This window comes from Podospora anserina, chromosome 5 (assembly GCF_000226545.1).
Source record: "Podospora anserina S mat+ genomic DNA chromosome 5, supercontig 9".
NCBI classification, from domain to species: Eukaryota; Fungi; Ascomycota; class Sordariomycetes; order Sordariales; family Podosporaceae; genus Podospora; species Podospora anserina.
The window spans coordinates 938,862-946,782 of NW_001914843.1; the positions used below are offsets into that span (position 1 = coordinate 938,862).

At 53.1% G+C, this 7,921-nt stretch overlaps 2 protein-coding genes across 2 annotated transcripts; both read left to right on the top strand.

Moving 5' to 3' along the window:
- PODANS_5_10100 (uncharacterized protein) lies at positions 1 to 886 on the top strand (the record flags this gene model as incomplete). Its single annotated transcript, XM_001904804.1, has 3 exons — positions 1 to 320; positions 380 to 747; positions 810 to 886. 3 exons carry the CDS (start codon positions 1 to 3, stop codon positions 884 to 886), a joined length of 765 nt encoding a protein of 254 aa, XP_001904839.1.
- A 6,151-nt stretch (positions 887 to 7,037) lies between these two features.
- On the top strand, positions 7,038 to 7,311 carry PODANS_5_10110 (uncharacterized protein; the record flags this gene model as incomplete). Its single annotated transcript, XM_001904805.1, has 2 exons — positions 7,038 to 7,179; positions 7,238 to 7,311. The coding sequence occupies 2 exons, from the start codon at positions 7,038 to 7,040 to the stop codon at positions 7,309 to 7,311; spliced, it is 216 nt and encodes a 71-aa protein (XP_001904840.1).
- Between the last annotated feature and the right edge of the window lie 610 nt (positions 7,312 to 7,921).

Here is a 7,921-nt window from a genome sequence, read left to right on the forward strand (position 1 = left end):
ATGCTCGCAGAAACCCTCACCACGGGGCTGCTGCTCATCACGAGCGCCAGCGCCCTCCCAGTGATGAGCCCACTGGAGTACGTCAAGCGAGCCGTCAACCCCGGCGTCGTCATCAGCAAATGCAGCCAGCCAAACATGCTGGCACTTGCCTACGACGACGGTCCATACACATACACCTCTCAGCTCGTCGACATCCTCGACAGAGGCGGCGCCAAGGCCACCTTCTTCTGGTGCGGTACCCTGTACGGATGTATCTACCGCCAAGAAGCCGCCGTCAAGAAGGCATTTGCCTCTGGCCATCAAGTTGCCTCTCACTCATGGTACAGTACTCCCCTTTCCACCTCACCCGTCCATCATCAGTCTAATAACCTGCCACCAGGTCCCACAACAGAATGGGCTCCATGAACGCCAACCAAATCCGCACCGAAATGACCCGTGTCGAAGACGCCCTCGTCAACATGGTCGGCGTCAAACCCGCCTACATGCGGCCTCCTTATCTCGACACCGGCGGCCAGTTCTTGAACACGATGAAGACGATGAACTACAAGGTCATCACCAACGACATTGATTCCGGAGACTGGAACAACGTCAGCCCCCAGCAAGCCCAGCAGCGGTTTCAGCAGGCGGGTGCCCGTGGCAATGGGCATATTCCCCTCATGCATGAGGTGTATCCCGGAACGGTTAACACGCTGACGCCGTGGTTGATCAACTGGGCGAACCAGAATAACTTGAAGCTTGTTACTGTTGGTAAGTTGCTTTGACGAAGAAGAGTCAAGGTTTTGACAGTGTGCTGACTGAGATGGAAATAGCTGAGTGCGTTGGTGATCCAGAGGGCTCATATCAGCCTGGTAATTGGACTGCAAAGGTTGGGCCGTACAACTGCTAAAGCAAGTGTGTTGGACTGGTCATGTTCAGGGGTAAGATCACCTTTCCAGGGAACTTGCTGCCCAAGACAACACGCAGGTAGCCACCAAATGCAAACACCTCAACCAAGGGGTCTCTTCTCACAGAAAAAACTGCAGTCGTATCCCAACTGCCAATCCCACTACCAATAGCGTACCGATAACACAAGAACCTCAACGCTGGGAACTCGGCCCGAGGCTCATGCATATCATCCAACCGTCATCCTGACACACCTGCAGCAGCCGAGATACCCGTCACACCGAGGCTTGGCTACCACTTCGGAAAAGAGTGAGGCTGTCAAAGATAACTCTGCATCTTTAGCCTCTTGTCAATCCTGCCACACATCCTTTCGCAAGTCTAACATCATTCCCAGGGTCACAATGAGGCCCTCACCAACACCACAGTGCCAGTACCTGACAAGCCATACCTGCATGACTAGACCTCAACTACCGCCGTCACTGCGCCATCGACTAGCCACATAGCCGTTACAACTCCAACGTCCCGATAATGCACCTTTAGGTTGCTAAGTTGTCGTCCTGTCCCTGCCTTGTTTTGTCAGCTCTTCTGCAGTAGCCTATCCTATTTGGAGCTTGTGTCTCTTCTCATCCAAGCTTATGATATCTCCAACCAAAGCAATCGACTGCCTATTATTAAGGCTTGTTGCTGTTTGCAACCTAAGCTCTGACCTTGATCCAATCTTTTCATCAGTCAATGTCCTGAACTCTACTCCGTAGCATCCATCACAATTCCAGCACCAAGCATCAAGCATCAAGCATCAACCACCAAGCACCAAGCCTCACACTCCACCCCAACGCCCAGCCTTTCTTTCCAACAACAACCGTTCCACAAACCCACTCTTCAACCACATGGGAAAGTGGAAACAGCGGAAGATGCCCATCCACAGCGGAGCTACGGTCCAGAACCTCTTCTGAACCAAAAAAAAAAAAAAAAAAAAAAAAAAAACCCGCCAAACGGGAAGAGTGGAACCCATCATCATGAACAATACATATGCAGCACCATCTGCCTGCCACCGCAAACTCCCAAGCGCTAGCCAAAATGTCGACATGTTCCATCGGCTTTTCGTCCCTTTTGAGCTCTTCCCCCCCCCTCCTTTCTCAGCTTGGTCGTGTGGGTGGGCATGCAGCAGCACCCTTATTACCCACCGACGACGCTTTCCCCATCCGCGTTAGTATTGCGAGTGAAACTCCTTAGGTAATAAATTCCACGACGGCTCATCGGGACGTTTTGACGGCACATTTTCCCAACCAACCCATCATGAAACAGATCCAGAGAAAACAAAAAAAAATGGCGATAATCGCGAGCGAGTGCGAGTCCCGCTGAATGCTTCCTTCCCAACCCCTCCCGACATCGGCTTTGCGCTGTTTTATTCTTACGTCTTGGACAAGAGATCGATAATGTCGGCCATTCTTCCGTTTCAAGTGGACATAACGGCAGCTTCGGATTTTAGACCACGACCAAAAAACCAAGTAAGAATCAGACCGCGGCCCGATGGTTTGGAAGGCACGCCCATCCATCCTTCCCTCCCGCTCATTCCAAGCGAGGGCTTGGCTCGTATTATTACCGAGACATGAGGTGCCGGTAGCGGGTAGGATTGATAGGGTGGCTGTGGTGTGTGGGGAAATCGACAGATGTCATCCTACACACCTGAGCGGGACACGATGCGGAAGGTGCTCTTCTCGGCCTCAGAAGTGACCGATGTCCGACACAGGCCGCCGGCGTGCGGTCAATGCCAGAAGAGGGACGGCACCCGTGCCAAGCCGGAGAGGTGGGGAACTGAAATAGCTCGGCGCCGTGATGATGTCCCGCCGCCGGTACCTGAGCTGATACAGCTTGTTGTATCCCAACAAACTACGGGATCCACACAGCTTCATCAAATTCCAGTTCAAACCCTTCTCCTTCAGCGCGATGATCCAAACCAACCTGATCTCCGCGAATAGACCGAAACACCCACAGCACAACAATCCGACACCATCTCCCAATATGGTGTAACAAGCGTTAGTGTCGGCCGCAAGCGCCCTACTGCTGCGCTAACAGCTGGGCTTAATAAGAAACAAGGCCCCCCCCCCCTCAAAGATGTTTCGCTTCCCGCAAGTGAAGCCCAATGAAGCGATATTGAACCAGGAGAACTAAGGCCGCCCCAGGACGTCCACGATTGTGAGTGAGACATTCCAGAAGGGTTCTAACGCTGGCCGGGGAGGTGGTGTCGGGGGGCCGCAGATCTGGTTCCCAATTGGTTCAAATCTGCGCGCCACGAAAGGAGACATCCTTGAGGTCGGAGCGGACTCCGGTGGGATGAAGCCAACCAGGAGTGAGGAAAGTCGCGACCAGAAAACGCGTTGATGAAGTGCTGGAACTTTCGGTGAAAGTGCTGAGATTCGGGAAGAACTTTGGAGGTAGCTGGGACTCGATGGCTCCTGCTCTTTTCAATCCTCTTGTCCCTCCTGTTCCATTATCAACGGGTTTGCATAATGTGATCTCTGGGCGATCCTTGCCAACAGCTTCAATGCATCAAAAGGGCCAGACGGAAGGTTCTTTCCCGCCATGATCCCGCCATTCTTCAGGTACAACTCGGCATGACTATTCTGAGATCTCGACTCGATGTCATGTCGCTTTCGCTCACTTTCTTATTGCTGATGCAGGTCGACGAATATGGAAGTTGACCTGAATGCTGGCGTGGTGAAAAGCGGGCCAAGACCGCCAGCGACCTTTAGCTTGTCCCAGCTCCATGCCGGCGGTGTCTGGAATCAAGTTTCGTCGGTCCAATTGGCCAGCCCCTCGTTCAGGGTTCGATAAGTTGACATAGCCTCATCAGCTCGTGACATCAGCAAGGTGCCGGCATGTCTTCGAGGTATGCAATGCAGGTACCTATGCCGGACATTTGGGGTTACTTGGCCAGTATTCATCACGACAACACGACATCGCGACCATGCACCACACCAACGCGCCGGGGAGACGACTTCTGCGACCTAAAGGAGGCCGTTCTCCTATCGGGTTCGGCCCTTGCGGCATGCTCGTCAAGCGATAACACTTACATACGGCGCAGCAGCATTACAGAATCAACTTGCCGCATATACCTCGTCATGTCCAGCAATGGTATCTGGAGAAAATGATGTTAGTCCCCAAGTCCTGAATCCAGCTATAGCAATAGCATGCTGATCAGAGACCACTAGGTCAAAGCAACAGGTACGGAGTATACCAGCGTCGGTGGCATGATAGCACGCCTAACCCAATCTCAGCTGAGGGAACGGAACTATCGTGAAGCCAAGGGTCCCGGTGACATGGTTTCGGTAATTTAGTTTAGTGTCGCGCCGTGGAATGTCTTTCAGGAAGGGATAGCAGCTTGGCTCGAGGCTTGCATGTCAAAGGTTTGGGTGCTGATAAATGATAAAATTACTCGTCAGAAAAGAGCCTCAGCGTTGCAGGGCAGCCTCGACAATGTCTTGGTACTGCAGAAGAGATAGAATGCGGTAGCCGAAGATAAAGTGAAAACGAGCATGAGGAAAATCGACCGACATCTCGAGTGCCGAATCGCCGAGGACAACGGTGATGACGAAGGAAGCTCGGCAGGGCCATTCGGATGGGCCGAAGATTGACCATGTCGGCGTCGATCGTACAAGTGAACCATCAAGGTGCTGAGCGACAAGATATCCTTCCCTTTGCGGTGATCTTGGTTATCCATGAGCACCGGGCTCAGAGTCTAGGCCATCGCGGGTGTGGAGGACGGTGAGGATTTGCAAACAAGATCACCTGCCATATTGAGAAGCTTGTTGTTGATAGCAGACGAAAGGTGAAGTTGAAAGCTTCTCTCGGTGAAGCTATCAGAAAACGGCCGCGTCGGGGATGGTGTCGCAGGATGGTGGTATCTTCGGCTCTTTTCGCTGGTGAAGCCGAAAAACCCCACATAGCACCGGGACCTGCCCAATCTGGGGCATTGGGCAGTGGAAGCGGAGCTGGTGGGATGAAGCTCTGGCGATTCATGAGACAGACGCAGGCGATGACTCGCGTGATTGTGTCCTTTCAGAAGCAGGTGAAGCTTCCACTGCTTCTAAAAAGCTTCCAAAGTGGGCCCTGACAACTTGGCCAGGTAAATGCCTGCAGAGCGAGGCAATTTTCCACGTGTTCTGGCAAGCCCAAGGAATGAAGCTTTGACATATCGATTGCTTTTTCCCCACCATTGGGCCAGACGCTCCGAGACCCCTTCACTGCCTCAACCAGGACTTTCCTTGTGAACGGAGGAGTTCGTCTCGTTTTTTTCTTCGACACCGAATGGCCTTTTCGGGGTTTCGGCATCAGTGGCATGTGAAGAGGGACTTCCAGCTTGTCTATTGTCGGAGTTGCGGTGCGAGTGACAGCGACAATGCGACCGAAGGAACCTGGACGGACGAGCCCTGGGGAAAGCTTGTCATTTCATCAGTTCCATGTTCCCAACCTGGAGAACGAAGCATTCGGTTCGACGGAGATCCAGAGGGAGCAAATCCATGGGTCTGTGTGCCAGACACATCAGATGAATCTAGGAGAATAATAATTATGGCAGGGCCTCTGTTGACCGGTGTGGGTCAAACGGTCGTGCAGAGGAGGAGTGAGCGCGGTCAGCGGCCAGCGCGCTCGCTCACCTGAACGGAATCTCCGCTGTCCCGAAACATTGGTGATTTTGGTGCATTGGCACATTGCGGAAGAGCCCTATGGAGGAAGGTGCACCGAAGTACCGAGTAAAGCCTTTTTGCCCCATGGTTTCGCACCCTGACAACTGTCGCGATGTTGCAATGTCGCAACCGATATTGGCGACAGACGCACAACACGGCAGACACCACGTGCTCGAGTGCTGGTGCGCTCCTCGACGCTCGCGCCTCTCGCCTGTGCTTAGGCTTGTACGGATAGCGGTTGCGAAACAGGCGCTGATTCGCTATGCCTGGTTCTTGGAAGTTGTTGTGGCTTTTCTGATTTCTCTACTGTATTACGAGAGTGCCCCAGGTGACCGGTGCAGTCGATATGGGTATCGAGAGATCGAGACAAGAGACAAGAGATGGCAATGGAACAGCCCAGCGGCTCAATAGCTCACAGCAGGAATGCGCGGAGGAGGTCTGCCCGAGGGATGATAGTTGATAATAATGATGGGCAAATAAATGATGGTTGGGCTGGTACGCTGGCACTGCTGCTGGTTGATGGTGAGCCAAACTGAGGTGAGGGTACTGCGGCAATCGGTAGTGGGTACCTCAGCCAAGCCCCTCAACGCCCCAGGTCCCGACCGTTCTGGCTCTCCCGCCCTCCGTTTCCACCTCAGCACCGCACCTCAGCTGTTCGTTCCCCTCCTTCTCTCCAAGGCATCACGGCCGGTACCTGCCTTTACCTCCATACCTGTGTTCAGGTACTTACTACCTGCCCGCTTCTGCTGCCAGCATACCTATCTATCCGTAACATCAAACATATCCTTTGCTCCTCCTCCTGAGCGGTTTCTGAGACGGATGTGGCTCGACTTCTTTTCACCAGCATTGCAAAAGATGCCGCTTTAGGTTTAGGGAAGATATCGCTATGAACGAGACAACCAATTCGAGCATGGCTTGTCTCAGTTTCTCTCCATTGGGACCTCCAAAAGAACGCTGCCAAATTTTCTTCCAAGCTTCCATTTCCCACCAGGGCAGCCCTGCCCCCGCTTCTCTCACACCCCTCTCGGCCCGGCTCAATCGCTGGCCCCTGTCCCCTTGTCCCCCCCCCCCCCGTCCCCTGTTGACAATGGAGGACTGGTACCTCTAGGTACCTCCCCTGTCCTAGCTCTGTTGCATCCTCCACTGAAGCTAGCTTCTCCAGTAGTGCATATTTCCCGACCCCTACCTCACCACACACCCAGGCTTCGAGTATGCATGGTCGATAGCATGGGTTCCCGGTCTCGCTCTCCGGCTTGACAGCTCTCCTGCGGCTTCTATATCTACTGTACTCCTCTCGACATCCCACAATACTATCTTGACTTTCGATCCCACGTCACTCCCAACATCTACGAGCTCACTGATTTCCACATCGAGTCCAAGACTCTACACCACCAGATCCTCAGCCACCTCAGCTTTGTCTTTCACCTCCATCCACCACCTCAACCAACCACCCACAACAACTCAGTCAAAATGTGCGACTACACTCAACGAGAATACTCATGCGGTCACTTCCGCTGGATCGCCTCCAAATGGTGCCGGGATTACACTCTCACTCACAAGAGATGCCAACCCAACGTCACACACTTTGAGTACCGAGCAGAGGAGCTCTGTGGTATGTCTTCATCACTTCACTCTTTTTTCCAGACCACCATCTAACACATCTTCAACAGGGGAGTGCAAGCCAAAGACCTACCCCCCATGGGAGAACATGATCAAGCGCTCCAACAAGCAGACCCTCTACTAAATAACCCTCAACAACTCTATCTACCCATTTTCCTTTTGTCATTTACACCTAGAGGACACGACAAACAAACCCACGACTACAAGGAGTGAAGGGAACAGAAGGTGGAGGAAGGATTACATCAGGCCATCAACGACACGCGAAAGAAGAGAGATTCGCGAAGCTCAACAGGGCGTTGCCGAAGCGACACCTGGACGGGTTTACGCTACGCCAGGACTTCACAGCACGCCACTTCGCATTCCAATAGGCCGAAAAGCACACAGCACAGAGTCCCACAAACCGGGAGACACAGCAGTCCAGAAGCCCAACAGCCCGGCCCACCAACACCACCACCACCACCACCACACAACTACCTATCACGTCACACCAAATCCTCCGGCTGTTGTGATGTGCTGGTTTGTGCTGTGCTGTTGTGCTGTGCTCCCCTCAACAAGCCCACTGCATCAAAAGTGGTATTTTCCGTCAGCCGCCCAACGCCAAAAAGCCAAATAAGCCGACACTTCTCCACCGACACAACAAACCACACTACCAAGCCTTATGTCACCGTCACACTCGCCTCTTGTCCGGTTTTTTTTCTGTGGCAGGAACACACACATTACTCTGTACCCATCAA